The following is an 18,479-nucleotide window of genomic DNA, read 5'->3' on the forward strand; positions in this document are numbered from 1 at the left end:
CCGTGGAAAATCAGCGCCCGGGGCGAAAGTATACGACGGCGCCCCCATACATATATTCCAAGCATTTTTTCTATCTTTTTTCCTTTTTTCTCCCAAATTTTTCGCCCCTCTTACTTCGGCGCCGTCGCCCCGCTCGCCCCCCCCCCCTTCTTCACGGCACGGCCCTGGTTGTATAATCTTTACTGAATGAACTCGTTCAATAGAGAATACCGCTCTGTTGTGAAGTTCCATAATTAGTTTCTATAATTTATTACGAGAAAGGCAATTAAAATATATCTGATGACGAAACAAAGGGAAAAATTGCGTGCGAATTCCGTCAATAGCATTGCAAATTATAGCTTTTCTTTATGACGAACGATAAGAAACAGTCAAATAGCCTACAGAATCATGACATTGGTTGAAAAAGCAATATGTGTAGCGTATATAGCTAATAATAATAATAATAAAAAAAACTATTGTCACACGTCATGACTCGGATTAAGAACACACCCACACATGAAGATATGTTTTAAATGGAAAGAACATATCTTCGTGTGTGTGTGTGTGTGAATATGTATGTCCTAGAAGTACCATATCTTTTATTGTATATGGCAGTGGTTTCCAACTTTGTTTGCCTGGTGCCCCCTTTCTTAAATCCTGCATAGTTCACACATACCTCCTTCTCACTCGTTGCTCATACATGCTCATTGGCTGACCCTTTCTGCGGTTGCAGATACATTGAATTTTCAATTCATCAGTAATAATAATAATAATAATAATAATAATAATAATAATAATAATAATAATAATAATAATAATAATAATAATAATAATAATAATAATAATAACGTGATTCGTGTGGAGTATTGTACTGTATGGGTCAGAAACATGGACATTACGCAAAAAATGATTAAAAACAACTGGAAGCTTTCGAAATGTGGGTGTGGAAAAGAATGGAAAGAATTAGCTGGGTCGAACGGAAAACGAATGAGGAGAAGAAAAGATCAATTTTTAGATATTATCAAGAAGAGGAAAGGAAACTGGTTAGGACATTGGGTAAGAAGGAACTGTATCATGAGAGACGTGCTAGAAGGTATGGTGGCAGGAAAGAGAGGGAGGAGACGAAGGAGACTACAATTAATGAACGATATCAAAGCAGAAAATTCGTACGTGAAGACGTTAGCGAAAAACCGTGAGCATGGAAGCATCTCAGTTGGCAAGTGACCTGCCAATATTGTTGAGTATTATGTTGATAATTATATTCTCACCAATTTATATTTATTTCTAGCAAGACTTCTGCATATCGTTGTAGTGCACTGTTATTTTTCTCCAGTTTTGCTTTTATAGTTATTTCGTGTCATACCACCTCTTTGTTACAACATTCTTGATATTTGTAATATGAATGCAGCTTCTTTGTGTCAGCTCCAGTCCCCCAGGAATGCGCGCACCCATGTTGGAAAACATTGGTTTTATGGTTTCATACTTTAGTACATGCTACGTCGCGATACACTGGTGTGTCATGCAGCCCCATGAGGTTTATCGCGAAGTTATAGAACTTAAAATGTTATTTTATGCTATCTTGAAAGCCTGTGAGCCTTGGGGCTGCCTTTCTCAAAGTTTTGATGAAGTGAGGACTTTAGAATGTTATACGAATCATCCAGTTGTGTTCACATCGAAAGCAAATATACTATTGTGAAGTGACTGTAAGAAAACGACGCTTGCACATATAATTTCCAGTCCTTTCCTTGAGGTTCTGAGCTACCGTATGAGATGCGCAATTCGTGTGAACTAATTTTTCTTTTCTGTATTTTTTTTTTTTTTTTAAATTAATGTTCAGTCTAAGAGAGCCACAAAAGTACACCTCAAGGACCACTTGTGGTTCACATTCATTTAACTCCATTCTTTTTATAAGATCTTAAAAAAGCGTAAGTTAGCTACAGTTTTGATTTTTCACTTCGTGTAGAATAATTATGTTCAGTAATACTTCAATTTAAAAAGTGAAGTACAATATAGGGCCTATGTGAAAAGTTAATTGCGGTTGTAACTGCCTAAATCTCCATCAACCAGCCAATCAAGTCATTGCAAATAAACTATATGGACATTTTTGGGCATTTAATTTACTACATAAGAACATATAAAGCAGGAGTGGCCAAAGTGTCGCCCGACAAGCCATGAGAGGTAGCCCGCGGAGGTCTGTGCCATACTATCTGTATCGATTACTGTTATTGTTTTCTAATTCTTTGTTGCGGACTAGTCAACAGATAAGTAGACATCCGCCGATTTGTGAAATGAAAAGTAGCCCTCGAATCTAAAAAGATTGGTCGCCCCTGATATACACCTTCTTATACATAAAACAAAAGAATACACTATCTTATATACAAAGAATTGAGTACATTACCAAAATGGCACCTTTACACTCTTAAAACTTAAGATGCCTAATCACTGTGAAATTAAAATACTGCTAATTTTACAGTAATTATGTGATATCTTCAAATAGATAAAAGATAATCGAAATGTGGAACAAGAGCGCCCTAGACAATATTATTTTGCATGAGGTACCGTTATCATGAGTCACCTAGTTAGCTTTCCATTTGCAGCAATTTAGAAACGCGAAAATAAATGCCGATTTTCTAAATGGCTGAAAATCGAAAGCAGATAGTGAGTCGTGATAACGGTATCTCATGTAAAATAATATTGTCTAGGGCGATATTGTTCCACATTTCGATTATCTTTTTATCTATTTGAAGATATCACATATTTACTGTAAAATTAGCGGTATTTTAATTTCGCCGTAATGAGGCCTCATAATCTAATTTGTTTTCAAATATTGGTCCACGCATTACAATCATTAATCCGTGTTTTCTTTTTTCTCGTTTTCATCTAACTCACCAAGAAATCAGTGTACATTGATCCAGAGATGTTTGTTTTCTGTTTCAAATGAGATTGTTTATTTTTTTTTCTTAAAAAAAAGAAAAAGGTTTCTCCAGTTTCACAATTGACCTCGAATCTCCCCTGTTGAACCGTCCCACATACAAACCACAGTGACTGACAAGTGAAATCCATGTTGATAATGGTTACAGAATGATGGTGGCATTGCAGTTTGTTTAAAGCTTAGAAGGACAAAGATATCCACTCATATATACTTCTTTTATTTGGGATCAAAACTTTCACAAAGCAATTTAATTCACCCAGAGTATATTTTTTTCGGTTGAACTACTTTCGGCTTTTTCTCCTTCAAGTAACTACGTGTGTATATGTATATATGTTGTGCAAATTTCCTTGATAGAGTGAAAGCGTTTCAGATGAACGAACTGTTATCTACGCAAGATAAACAGATTTCATGTTGACTGGCTCCTAATGGACCCCTGTAAGGCATTGTTTATCTGTTTTTTTTCTTCCTGAATGCTGTAGAATATCCTGTTAGGTCTGCTACAAATTTAAGAATATTTCTAAAATGGTGAGATAGGCCTACATGTATTCATCATATACCGTCTGCTGGGATGTAAACAAAACTAAATAAAGAAATTACATGTAGAAATATCTATAGCTCAGTATATTATCCCAAATCAAAAGTCGGTAAGCATGTACAAATCGTTATCTCCATAAAAATCAGGCTTGCCAGCCATACGATAATTTATCATCATTTACGATAATTTAAGCTCTAATGCTATATACAATAATGAACTTACGATAATAGGGGAATATATGATAATTTTAGAACGCACAATTTCTTGCAGTTTTTGAATGTGCAAATAAATTATAGATTTGCATTAAATAATTATACACTGAGGATTTTTTTACAGTCATTCCCGCTAAAATAAATCAATAACGATTTTAGAATTGGTAAATGGCAACCCTGTATCCATTCTTTAAATTCAATTACGTTTACGAGGAGGCGAAAATGTTGTTGTTGAGAGTACCTAGTGTTAATAAGGATTTTAGAAAATGGTGAGGGCAGTGGCGTCGATTTCGAGATTGAAATTGAAGATTACTAGATAAGTTTATTATATATGATTACTATTATTAGTTTATCCTTATTTCTACAATTATCAAGTGCATAAGAAATATATGATATTTTTTGTAATATACGACAATTTTAAAGATGAAAATCAATAATTTTGTTCTCTGGGGTTGGCAACTCTGATAAAAACACAACTTGTAGAACTTCTCACAATCTCTCTTTACATCTTTAGTAATTGATTCAAGTCACTGTGTCACTGAACGGAGCTACATTACTCTAGAAACCATCAATATATATCAATTAAGCTCTTCTTGATTATCTATTCTCTGCAGCCTATCAACGATAGGCAATTCTAAACGTCCAGTAGTTATATTTAAGGTTGTGATATTTTCAAGTTCAAAACAACTTTAATACTCCTCCAAAAGTCGGAAACAGTGATGATTTCAGGGAGGGAATCCCCTATCAGAGTTCCGAAATACCCTCCTCCGGTGCGTATCTTCGATTGTTCTCAATGTGTTATCAATATTTTCGCTATAGTTTAACCCTCTGCGTATTGAAAGTCCACCGCAGAGGAAATTTTTACAAATCACCACTACATAGGAAAATTTTTCAGATGCGGACTAATCGAAACAAAGTCCAGCTTTTTGCCAAGTTTTGCCAAGACCTGGTACAATGTATATACGTATATATGGTCCAAAAGTGCGGAAACACCCATTAAAAGACAGGATTTTAAAAGAATTGCAAAAGTAACACTGTAGGTTAGTAGTACAGGTGGGGAAAAACTTTTAGGATATTCCTACGATGTTGACAGCCGCCATCTTGAAATCCGCCATTTTGAATCCACTTCCATTTTTTTTTAAAAAAAAATAGAAACCATATCTTGTGATACCTTGTTCTCATCTGACGTATACTGCAGAGTATCCATATAACATGGCTTTCCAAAAAAATAAATAAATACTAATTTATTAATCGTTGCGAATATTTTTAACGATTATTCATTGAGAATTAATTCCTGCGAAATTTAATTGAATTAATTTAATCGTTAATTTTTTTGACGGATTAGTTACAAGACCGTTCTCTCCTAGGATGTTATAAAATAGAGGATTTTCCCATATGTATCTTCATCCTATTAACTTAATGGAGCTTAAAAAAAAAAAAAAGAGCATCGGCACGTCTGATTAGGATACGGCCAAAATCTCGCGGAATGAAACCTTCCTTAAAATTTACCCAATGAGTTTCTTAATATGCAGTTCCATATTATTATTATTATTATTATTATTATTATTATTATTATTATTATTATTATTATTATTATTATTATTATTATGAAAAAGATGATGATACAAAATATCGTGTGCGTTTCTTTCTCGGTGTATTCCCGTTTCCTCTCACTTTCTCATTCCATTATGTCCATTCTGATCATCTACGTCTCCTTTAACCTACAAGACATTGAGGGACGTAAAAACTGAGATATTATTTCATGCTTTCATAAATATTATTCGATTTTGTTAGAATTTCCTAAGGTCACCGTCAAAGTGAAATTACAAAAGACATCCCAGGCCCGAACCTCATCTATGTTGAAAATTTAATCGAGATCGATCGGGTGCCTCAAGAGGTATAATGTCACAAACATAGTCATCTTCATTTTTATATAGGGTAGATTTTCAAAGCACGTGTTAGAATTATTTTTCTTCTCTTTATTTTAATGCAATTATGTGTTATTAGAAAATATATGCATATAGCAATATATAGAGCATTCTACATCGAAGAAATCGTTGTGACAACGTTTTATACTAACGACATCTCTTCGTAGGCGAAATTACGTTCCGCGTAGTTTAGACCAGACGAGATTCGGTGTCCCGAGATCAGGACCGCGAGGTTTCGGTCAAGCGAGATTTTAGGGATGACGAGATTTTGGGACGCGAGATTTTGACAAGGCGAGGTTTTGGCCCGGCGAGATTTTGGTCGGCGATGTTATGACCAGGCGAGGTTTCGGCCCGGCTAGATTTTGGGCCGCGAAGTTTTGGCTGCAAGGTTTTGTACCGAAACCGTCTGATTGGCTACTCTCGTTTCCGCCATAAATGTTGGCTCAACACATTCCGATCTTATTGCTCGGAGTGGGCAGAGTGGAGGTGGCGAAACTGTGACGTATGGCTTCAAGATTTTGTTGTATAGTCAGATCCTCTATTTTATAACATCCTTGATTATCTCTCTCTCTCTCTCTCTCTCGGGCTGTGTATTTAATGTACTTCAAACTTTACTTACAAGCTTATAGGACAAATTTTCGCTAACAAAATTTAGATACTAATCTTAAAAAACAAGATAAAAGAGCAGTGAAATTCGTTCGTGGAGTGGTCAGTTTGGTTACTTTCTAAAATTAAAAAAAAGATATACATATAATCGTGACTTGAACGAAGTAACTACGTGACCAATATTTTAGCAAACCATCTTTCGAACCACATATGCATATATATATATATATATATATATATATATATATATATATATATGTGTGTGTATGTACCAGTGAGCACACATGTATCTGTATGCATAGTGCGCTAGGGTATGAGAAGACATACGAGAGAAGAAAGAAATCCTATTTCCTGTTCGTAAAAAGTAGCTCATAACTAAACAAACACTGTTAAATAGAAAGTTTTTTTTTTCTTACTTACTCCACATGTCTAGTGAATGATAATGAACTTTTATGACCTGGTAACCTCAAAAAAGTGTTTTTACCTCTTTTAGGTTAACTTTTGTACTGTGTTTGGCTTTCCTTATTAGCTTCCCCTAACAAATATTATTTACAATTGGCTTCTCTTAACAATTCTTCAACCGTTGATAAGTGTCAATTCTAACGCTGCTTTGTTAATGTTGTAAACTGGATTTGTTACTTGTCTGTCCAGACGTTAAAATCTTTTAAACTCACCCAATTCAGGTGGTGCTGGTCATAGTTACTATCTTCTTGTATTACGTTATTGCGATAATTAGAATGTTTAATGGATGGTTTGGTAGCAGTAGACTGTGGTCGCACTGTTCAACGTTGCTATTAAATCAGAAAAAAGGTGGTTTAAGCCATTAAGTTTAATGGAGACTCTTGTTGTGGTAATTTCATGTAACTCCCTCATAGTTACAATGCTTGTGCAACACGATCGTCACAATGTGTAACAGAGGATGTAACATTCTAGATTTCAACTGTAATTTTAGTACTGTGTTGTATATTTTTTCCTTACTTTTTTGCAAATTAATGCGTTAAAACGTAATAAAAATGTATTTTGTGTGCACATTAAAATTAAGTAGGGAAACGAACTGGCTATATTGTTATAATATACGGGATTTACATCCGTAGCAGCTGAGACAGTAGGCCCGACAGTGGCAAACGATAGGTAAGCCAACTACCAACGTTGGAAGAGGTTATAATTGCCTAATTTGTCGACTATTACAAATTAATTGCCATCGTAACCAATATAAAAAGATAAAAGTGCAATTAATGACGGTAAATAGTTTGCTGGCCAACATGCATTTTACATTGGACCAACGTATTTTTTTCAATTTTATGTTTGTAATAATCATTATTTCATAACCAAACCTCTATTAACCTATGTAGAGCATACCAAGTGTGAATTGGTTGGCCAACATGCACTTTACATTGGGCCAGCGTATTCTTCAGCGTTATGTTTGCAATAATCTCTATTTCATAACCGTGCCACCATTAACCTATGTAGAACCTACTAAGTGTGCGTTGGCTGCCCACCATATTGGGCCAACGTATTTTTCAATGTTATGTTTACAGCAATAACTATTTTACAACCGTACTGCCATTAGCCTATAACCTACCGCCGTACCTATTTCATAACCGTGCCACCATTAACCTATGTAGAACCTACCAAGTGTGCGTTGACTGGCCAACATATTGGGCCAATGTACTTTTTCAACTTTATGTTCGCCATAAACACTGTTTCACAACCTTCCCCACCATTAATCTGTGTAGAGTCTATCAAGTGTATGCGATGGGATTTATTCAGTATGATAGCTAATAGAAAGCTAACATATGAACTGTGTTCGTGAAAACCGAAAATAAAATTAATACATTCTTATATACAATTAGGATAAATGGGTCATTATTTCCCTCAAGTATTTCTCAAGTATCTTTTATATATATATATATATATATATATATATATATATATATATATATATATATATTTATTAATAGATCTATAAAAAGTCCAAAGCCTTACAAGTTATGTTACCTGTAGGAGAAGAAAACATAATTACTGCAATAAATAAAAACAATATTACAATAAATTTTGTTTCTAGTTAACTTGAAAAGAAAATTAAGGTCGCCGTATTTGACTATCATAAGCATCCTTCGAATTCTATGTTTGCAAGCTGAAATATGGGTTGATTCTGTCATTTTTTAAAAAAGGGAAATTGGCTGGAAGAAAGACTTTATTAAGGTCAAAACATTTGATAAAATTAACTGATTTAATATCGTAGAACGATTTGTCCTTTTTATGTGGTATATTCCAAAGACGCTAGGCTTTTTGGATATTAGTATTTGGTTAATAAAACTAATCTCAATTTGACCTTCATTTTGTTCATTCTTCTGGTTCTTTTTACCAACTTTTCATCTGCATAACCCTCAAATCTTTTCTCGTTCCTGTAGGTCATCCTTTACTTGTATATAAAGCATTTTTTCTTGAGCTGACCTTGTAATGACTGACCTGAAGTTTCAAAAGTTCAAGCGAATAGAACGTTTATTGTGGAAGGACAGCATTAAATCTTTTCTGCATTTCTTTTATGTTAATACATACTTCTTCGATGGCCAAACGTTTCCTAACCATTTTGAGAAATGAAAGGTTAAAAAATATACTTGAACATTATATTTACAATTATACCTTTCACTACCTACTCGTGAGGTTTTCTAAAATGGTAGTTTGTTCTGAATTGTATTTACGCTTAGCCATTTAATATTTCTTATTAATGTATGATATTATTTTTACTAAAGGTCTTCGAAGTTATCTTCCCTCTCTCTTCTTCGGTTGTCTTTTTTTTCTTTGTCGTCGCAGTTTTCCATACTTCCTTATCTTGATCCAGAGCTCTCAAGTTCTTATTGGCCTCTATTAATTAATTGAAAGTTACTTGTATTGGTGCCTTTTAAAAGGTCCCATTACGGCAAAATTTAAATACCGCTAATTTTACAGTAATTATGTGATATCTTCAAATAGATAAAATATAATCAAAAAGTGGAACAAGAGCTTGCTAGATAATATTATTTTACATGAGATACCGTTATCATGACTCACTTATCTGCCTTCAATTACCAGTCATTTAGAAAATCGGAATTTATTTTCGCATTTATAAATAGCTGCAAACGGAAAGCTACTAGGTGACCTGTGATAACGGTGCCTCACGCAAAATAATATTCTCTAGGGTGCTCTTGTTCCATATTTCAATTATCTTTTATCTATTTGAAGATATTGTATAATTACTGTAAAATTAGCGGTATTTTAATTTCACAGTGATTAGGCCTCTTAAGGTAGTTTTCCTTTTAAACAAGCACAACTATAACATCTTTAAAATAAGAAAAGTAACGTACTTAATGTGCCAAGTTTATATTTTTTTGGTAAGAAAGGAACTATATATATTGAAAATCCACAATGTACTTCTAGTATGCTTTCACATGTAACTAACAAAGACAACACATTTCAAATTAGAACTGCAGAAGCAATATCGTTAATGTTTCAAAAAGTTCTAAACATTCAAAACAACATTGAAAATCGCTACAGGAAAGAAAGAAAAATTAAAAAAAAAAAAGAGAATCACGCACAGCACAAGAAAAACGAATTTTAAGGGACTTGTTTACATTTTTTTTCTTAAATTTTAAAGGCATGGTTTATTTTCGGATACAACATGCTTTTAGACCAATGCAGGATTAATAAACAAACATTACATATGGAGACTTTCCTACTTCAATCTACATATACAATATAAAAATGAAAGTAACTGTTTGTGACTCGACCGATCTCAATCAAATTTTCACCATAGATGAGGTTTGGGCCTAGGATGGATTTTATTATATCACTTTGAGGGGGCAACTTAGAGGAGGGGAATATATATATATATGATCGAAACTGACCGTTATTAGTGTCAAGTCCATAGTTTTCGGGGTCGTTGAGATGAACAATGACACTTCCGATGCCGTTTACACCCAAATTCAACCCACAATAGTAATGTTTAATTTTCATTTATATAGATTACTTATTATTTTTATGATTTTTTTTTCATAATACAGTGAAACCTGTCTTTAGCGGAATCGAGCGGGACTTGCAAAAATTTCCGTTAAAGTCAGGTTTCCGCTTAGTGGAGGTAGACCTTTCTTTTCTTTTTTAATACATGCTTATAAAGGGGCATACTGAGAAAATATATTGCTGTACGTACATTGTTCGATTACAGTACTTCTTTCTTCTACGAATAAATACACAAAAAATTAAAATGAATACAAAATATGCTATGTACACGTTTTCTTTATTTTTCTAATAGCCAAACAGGGTTTTCTGTGTACATTGCTGCTTCACTTTCCGCACACACTTTAGCCTGAGAAATTATACTAAGTGAATCAGAATCATTTTTCCGTAAGGCAAATTTTTGCAGTTCCTTTACACTTCTGAGAGCATTTTGATATGTATTTATTCTACACTCTTCTTGGAACTCGGTATCGTATTCCTCTTCTTCCTCTATCTCGTTTTCTTCTTTCCGACATTCCTTATGATTCTTGATTAAGTTGCGGGGATTAAGGGCAATTTGTGGGGGTGAATATGAGTACTGGTTGGGGAAGGTAAACACTGTCCAGAAATATTTAACAAAAGAACGAACATTTTATCGCAAACAGTGTAATGTATGTGTCTCACAGAATGTCTAAACATCTAAACGCTGTAGTCCGGAACTCAGAATTTTCCGTTGTATGTTTATTTTTCTTTCCGTTGTCCGCGTAACACAGTTTCCGCTTAATGAAGGGACTTTTACACGTTTTGTTCTCCAAAATTCATGGGATCGTGAAATATTTCCGTTTAAGACAGTTTTCCGTTTAATAAAGGGTCCGTTTAAGACAGGTTTTACTGTATTTTCTTTGTTTCTATCGATTTGAGAACGCTTCAGTAATAGTGAAACGTGACTGACTAACTGAGTATATTACTAATTCTTCTTATTTTAAACCACCGAAGCGGGTAACTGACGCTAGTTCTTCCTAAAATGATTAAAGTTACTTTGTTTCAAATAGTTTCTTCAGTTTTATCAGAAGATAGGATAGAAGTTCCAGTTTATTTATCTATCTATTGTAAATGTCAATTGAAACCGTGGATTGCTCTAACTTTGTATCTGTTGTTTGAAGAAATCATAAATGCTCTGTGTGTAACTGAAGGAAAAGAAAGTAACTTTTTAAGATACGCACAGAATGGACATAGTCTCTCCAGATAACGTATTAAAACAAAATAACATACTACTGAGCAAGGCTATGTGAAGTTTCAACATAATAACTGTGTCTTCATCAGACTTCCACTCCTTTTAGTTGCTTGGGAGTTGATTATCTCTTTCAACTCTCAAGCAACCAAAAGGAGTGGAAGTCTGATGAAGACACAGTTATAATGTTGAAACTGTTACGTGATTTTTACTTTTTTTCTTTTTAACATATTAACACATAGCCTTGCTCAGTGTGTTATTGTGTTTTAGTTTGACAATAGAGCAACAAGGCTTGATAGACTAGAGATAACATATTTATTTATTTAATTATTTTCTTTTTTTTAAAATGCAGATTTCAATTCCACTCTAGTTAGGTTTCGACTTAAACCGCGGAAGAAAACTGTTAAAACTGTTAAAATTTAACGCACCCTTCAGTTAGGAAAATTTATCTATTTATAAATTATGTATTTTTTGCTTTAGTATTAGATATCACTGCATTGTATTTATCGAATGATTTTTTTCCCTTTCTTTGCAGATTGTCCATGAGCAGGCAGCAGATAGTGGCTCGGCTGTCCAAGATCAAGCTGAAGAATACGCCTTTGTATGAGCAGTGTCCTGTGAAAAGGAATCGTTTTGAGATCGACGAATGTCCCACCATTAATCGCTACTACCGATCTGCCGATGGCTATTGCAACAACTTGTCTCAGCCAGAATGGGGGGCATCAATGCGGCCACTCTTCAGATTTCTTCCAGCTGTCTACCACGATGGTGAGTCAATGTTTTAATGATTTATTCTTCTCTTAAATACTGAAACAAAGAAAACCCTAATTCCTCAGTGAACGGTATATAGTTAGTGTCGTCAAACTTTTAGTTATAATACGGCTATTGGATTCTTCAAACGGTTGATGATATACAGGGTGTATTAAAAAGGACTGTACAACTTTGAAAACTCATATTGATTTATTTAGTTAGCTTACAGACATGATTTTGGTATCATTTTGTAATTAAGTTTTTTACCTTATACCTAAAGAGGTTCAATGTGGCTTCCATTAGTGATGGGGCATACTTTGTACTTTGTACTTTGTAAAATAGTACTTTGTACAAAATAGTACTTTGTACAAAATAGTACTTTGTACAAAAATTACGTTGCACAATTGTAGCAGACTTGAATTCTTCAAACTAAAACACACAGCTAGCACGCTCGGGACCAGTAAAGGCAGCCATCTTTGCAGCAACTGCCGCTAGCGCTTGCGGTGGCTTGTTTCTGAACTACTGTACTACGTGAGTCAAAACTTGATGTATTTTGCTGCAAAATGGCACCAAAACCATGTCTGTAAGACAAATAAATCAATCAATGAGTTTTCAAATTTGTAAAGTCCTTTTTAATACACCACTCCCAGAAAAAAAAAAAACTTAAATTGTTAACTTTACATTCGCTTTACTAGCTTTGTAGTTTTCAACCTCTCAAGTAACTAGTTACTTTGTGGTAACAACAAAGTATACACTGAAGCCTGATAGATTCCTAAGTACTTGGACGATTTTCCATAACATTTTGAAAGTAATTATAAAATTGTGTAACTGGAATTTATCTTGATGTAGAAATACAACAAGTAGACATTTTTTTTCTAGAATAGTCATGTAAATTTCTAACCAAAAGAATCGCAAAGGAGGCTACCATTGTTTCGAAATAAACTCAACTGTACTGAAAAGACATGCCGCTCGTAACATTAGAGGATAGATTTGTGAGAAGATTTAGCACATATAGAAATATGAATTATGCTTTCAGAAGCTAAAGATTAGATCTAAATTTACAAGAAGTCTCCTATATCGGTCTGTTAAAATTAGCGTACAGTATAAATTTGAAGCGCAGTCGGAGTCCTGTGTGTGCTTGCAGTTAATGTAGATTGTTCATAGTGTACATTTAAAGTGTGGTCAGGGTTCTACAGACTTCAATATATATACTTGCAGGAGTGATGTAGATTATTCACTCTGTAAATTAAAAGCGTGGCCGGGTCTTACAGACCCTAGTATATACTTTCAAGGCTAGTGTAGATTATTCACAGCGTAAATTTAGTCTGGTCGATGTCTTACAGACCACAGTATGTACTTGCATGATTGATATAGATTATTCACAGCATAAATTAATAACGTGGTCAGGCAAGGGCGCCCATCAGGGGGGGAAGCAAGGTGGGGCGCTTGCCCCCCCTAAGAGGAATTGTGCTTGGGAATATCGAAAATCCAATAGAATTTTTACATTAGTTACAGCAAAATTTGAAACTATATTTGAAACGTCGCTTATACTTGCCCCCCGTTGGGAACCACAACATGGGCGCCCTTGTGGTCAGGGTCTTATAGACCCCAGTGTTACTTTCAAGGTTAATGTAGATTATCTACGTAAATTTAAAGCATGGTCTGGGTCTTATAGACCCAGTGTGTACTTATAGGGTTAATTTAAATTACTACCTTCGTTCAATTCCGTTTGCTGGAGCCAGCTGAAGGAAACAAAATTCTAACTGAAAATTACAAAATGTCTAAAGTAAAAAATAATAAATAATGCGAAATACAAATTATTGAAAATAATGGGGCAATAGTGCAACAATGATAAAACTGGTCTGAATGAGTAGGCTTATGGCTGTCTTTTATAGCTTGGTACAAATTCTGTGGAAATTAAAATCAGTGTACATGCGCAGTGAACAGCCGCAACAATGACAAGTTAACCCCAGTGCAACGTAATGGTCTAAACTTGCAGATAGTTCAGCCACTCGCTAACAGATGGCCTACAGCTCAGGCCTACAAGAAAAGGAATGTTACGCCAAACGGTTTGGTTTTATATAGCATTTTCAGCATATTAATGAAATTTAAGTGTGCAACTTAATTTAGAACATTTTCTTTGCCCACAGCGAATATTATTTATAGTTTCGTAATAAAGCTTAGGAGCTTTGAAGTCCGTTTCTGGATATCGGAAAACTTTACTCAATGTGAAAATCATCTTTATATGTACTTGCAAATGTCCACCATAATAGGCTCTCGTTGTTGCACACTTGTGTTCGCGACCCTTCGTGGCACACAAGCCTACTTACAAGTAAGAGGATAGAACTCACAAGGTAAACCCACGTTGTTATCTAACCAGGTGTTTCTGAAGGATCTTAAGGAAGTAAGTTGAAGATGCGAACGAGAGAAGTGCCAACGGTGGTGTCAAAAATGATTATCATGATAATGATGATGAACAAGCCAAGTATTTTTTTCTTTTTCATTTTTTCTTTGTTCTTTTGTCGTCGGAAACACAAAGTACAGTTGTCTATAATGATTTATGTCCGTGATGCAACAAAAATCATATGCTATGATTTTTTTTTTTTTTCAATTTGATGGTTCACACCACTTCTTAGTTGCTGCTAAAGGTTAATATGTGTAAGCATGTCACGAATCTGGCCTTCTATTACATTGCAGTTTTTTTTTTATTTTTATTATTTTGTGGTATAGTTCAACTTTGAGGCTGAGGTCATAATTCTTTGTGCACGATTTTAGCAGACAGATACAACACAAATCACTAGCAATAAAAATCAAGGGAAAAGAAAAAAACTGGTACATACAAGTTGAATCATGTTCTTCCTTTTATTTTAGTTCGGTTTAATTTTACGATCTAAAAAAAGAAAAAGGAAATTTGCTACTTGCTTGACTACAGCTGCATCACTCATTTCCTTTGACAAGATAACGGAACCAAACAGTGGCTTGATAGGATTTGAGCAAAGGAGGAATTATTTTGTACCTAATTGATGTTTGTTCTAGCTTTGAAACTGCGTATAACTTATATTAACAATGTGTTTTACAATTGTATGGGCGCATGAAAGGATGATTCAAATTAACAAAAAAAATTGGCTACTTTACAATGAATCCTCCCTTGAAAAGCCTAAATATTTCTCAAACGTTTCGGAACTCAAAACTGGTTCCGTCCTCAGTGGCAAGGTGAAAAGGATTAAAACGGATAGGAGATAAAAGGTGTAAAACAAAGAATACATACCACTAAATAAATAAATGTAACGTAAAAAGTAGATCCTGAAATGTAACGAGCAGAGCGAAGTGCAAAAGGAATGATGAATCGAAGATAGTGCGGCGTCTATGTTACGTTTCTATTGCCAGACTCAAAATATGCATCCATTTCTATATTCTATTTTATATTCTATCAATTTCAATATTTAGGCTTTCCAAGGGAGGATTCATTGGTAAGTAGCCAATTTTTTGTTAATGTGTTTTACAGTTTCGGCAATATATATCATGCCTTCATTAGACACATTATAGTTTCGGTAATATATCATTTCTTCATCAGATACATTATAGTTTCGATAATGTATCACTTCTTCATTGGATGCATTATAGTTTCGACAGTATATCATGCCTTCATCAGATGCATTATAGTTTCAGCAATATATCATGCATTCATCACACACGTTTTAGTTTCGGCAATATATTATGCCTTCATCAGACACATTATAGTTTCGGCAATATATCATTCCTTCATCAGATACATTATAGTTTCGGTAATATATCATGCCTTCATCAAACATTATCTGAAAAATATGTCTTATGAAAGCAATGATATATTTCCGAAACTGTAACACAGATCATTAATATAAGTCAGATTTTAGTTATATTTAAGTTGTTATGTAGGTGTATAATTATTCGTATAAGTGGTTTTCTAATACGAAGCTAAGATAAACATGATTTCTTATTCTATATAAAGAAAAAAGGTGTTCACATTTTTTTAAATGATTGTTTTTAAAAGTTATAACCTAACAGGTCAAAGAACGTTATATCCCTTTATTATGTACGTCACTTGGAATTAGATGATTAGAAATAAACAATAATAGAATATATTAAATCAAAATCAGAGAAGAATATTCACTTGTAATTGACTATTTGTGCTTATTTTATGAATACTTATGTTAAACCATTCTGTTTTTAGATTCATTATTTACAGAAGATTATATTGTCTTTTTTTGTGACTGCGTATAGAATATTATTCTATTTTTACAATTACAAGCTCCTCCGATTAGTCTTTTCTATGATTAACTATTTACAGAAGAATAGTCTGTTTCTATGATGGGTTGTTACCCATCATCAGGAGTATCTTTTCTATGATTATTCTTTTACACAATATCATTCTCCGTTTTTGATTGGCGTATTACGGAAGACTATTCCCATTTTTATGATTAACTATTTACCGAAGATTATATTCTTTCAATGATTGATTATTTGACTTATTATTTAGGAAGGTTATTCTCTTATGATTCTCTGTTCGCAGATTATTCTTGTTTTATGAACAGTTGTTTATAGAATGCCAATTTGAGTCTACAGAATGTTATTTCATGACTAGTTCTTTACAAAATGTTATTTTGATTTGTTATATACAGAAGACTTCCGTTTCTATGATTGATTATTTACAACAGACTTCTCTTTCTATGATTGATTATTTACAACAGACTTCTCTTTCTATGATTGATTATTTACAACAGACTTCTTTTTCTATGATTGATTATTTACAGAAGACATATCTTTGTATGGTTGATTATTTACAGTAGACTTCTCTTTCTGTGATTGATTATTTATAGAAGACATACCCTTCTATGATTGGTTATTTACAACAGACTTCTTTTTCTATGATTGATTATTTACAGGAGACATATCTTTGTATGGTTGATTATTTACAGTAGACTTCTCTTTCTATGATTGATTATTTATAGAAGACTTCTCTTTCTATGATTAATTATTTTCAGAAATATTTAAGTAGGAATATTTTACAATGTCTTAAAAAAAATATATATACTATTAATATATTGTTAAGGGTTATGTGAAACTAAGTTGTTTTGTGAAAGAATTTTCTGTTAACTTAAAAGAAAATGTGTATAATTCCTATAAAATTCGAAACACTACTTTCTTTTTAAAACATACATTTATTTCTGCTTTGAAGATGAAAGTAATGAGACCAACTGATCTGTTTGCTTTCCTCTGCTACTGCTTACGTTCAATGTGTTCTATTTTCTATAATTAAACTTTATTTCATCTGGTGTATTGTTTGCAGGACTCGAATCCCCTCGTCGTTCGGTGAGAGGCAACACTTTGCCAAGTGCTCGAAGAGTGAGTGCTGCAATTCACAAAGATGTCGATAACGATCTGACGCCTGTGACGCATATGATTATGCAGTGGGGGCAATTCTTAGACCATGACCTAACATGTAAGTTGAATTATTATCATTGTGTGTATACTAATGAAATGTGCAACATAAGTAAATAAACAAAGAAAGATAAATATTGCCTTAATAATTGAATTTGTTTCATCCAAAGACAATTTGAATAAGTGTATATTTTTTTAAAAAAATGTTTTACAACTAAGTAAAAAGTTCGCAGCTTTGCTATACTGTTTACTAATAGTTTTAAGTAGTACAAATACATTTAAATAGCCAGCGTTTTCAAAACATATTTCATACAGGACGGGTGTAAGTGAATGGCTCTGGCCGCAAAAACTTGGTTTTCAAAAATTTATATTCAGTTCCATTAAAAAGTTCCACTGCTGATATACCACCTTTAAATACAGAGACCGTTGGCGCCACTCTTCCAAAAACTATACAGTTCCATTCATAATATTTTCAACGTAAAATGACATCTTCTTCAGTGTATCTATTATAATTTTTCGAAGCAGTTTGCGATGGATTTAAGGACATTTGCCAAGAACGAAATTTTCGATTCGTTACAGTTACTTGTTAAACTTTAGCTAGTATCTTCAAGACAACAAAGAATATCAAAAGTTTAGAGAGTGAGCCAGATAATATCTACAAAATCCTATAAAATAATCTAGTAATTACGTCCATACCTTTTCTGATAGATTAGAAATCTCGGTGCGCAATTTTTGATTTCAAAATAGTTGGGTATTCAGATTTCTGTGCTATAAGTAAGGTTTTGAAGATACTTCACTCATGTGTACTTAAGTTTAAGTATTAGAAAAATATTCAATAAAAAATGAGCAAGAGAACTTACAAAACAATGTGAATAAATCAAGTATATTTTTTAAAATCATTGTTGAGTCTACC

General features: G+C 33.5%; 1 protein-coding gene across 2 annotated transcripts in view; it reads left to right on the forward strand.

Moving 5' to 3' along the window:
* LOC145664877 (salivary peroxidase/catechol oxidase-like) overlaps positions 1–18,479 on the forward strand; it is a 227,966-nt gene that overhangs the window by 164,858 nt on the left and 44,629 nt on the right. For both annotated transcript variants that reach the window (XM_081731923.1, XM_081731924.1), the window contains 2 exons: positions 11,934–12,166; positions 17,475–17,627. In XM_081731923.1, coding sequence (XP_081588049.1) covers positions 11,934–12,166; positions 17,475–17,627 — 386 coding nt within the window. The remainder of the gene's footprint in view (positions 1–11,933; positions 12,167–17,474; positions 17,628–18,479) is intronic.

Source organism: Thermobia domestica, chromosome 11, assembly GCF_964235325.1.
Source record: "Thermobia domestica chromosome 11, izTheDome1.hap1.1, whole genome shotgun sequence".
NCBI classification, from domain to species: Eukaryota; Metazoa; Arthropoda; class Insecta; order Zygentoma; family Lepismatidae; genus Thermobia; species Thermobia domestica.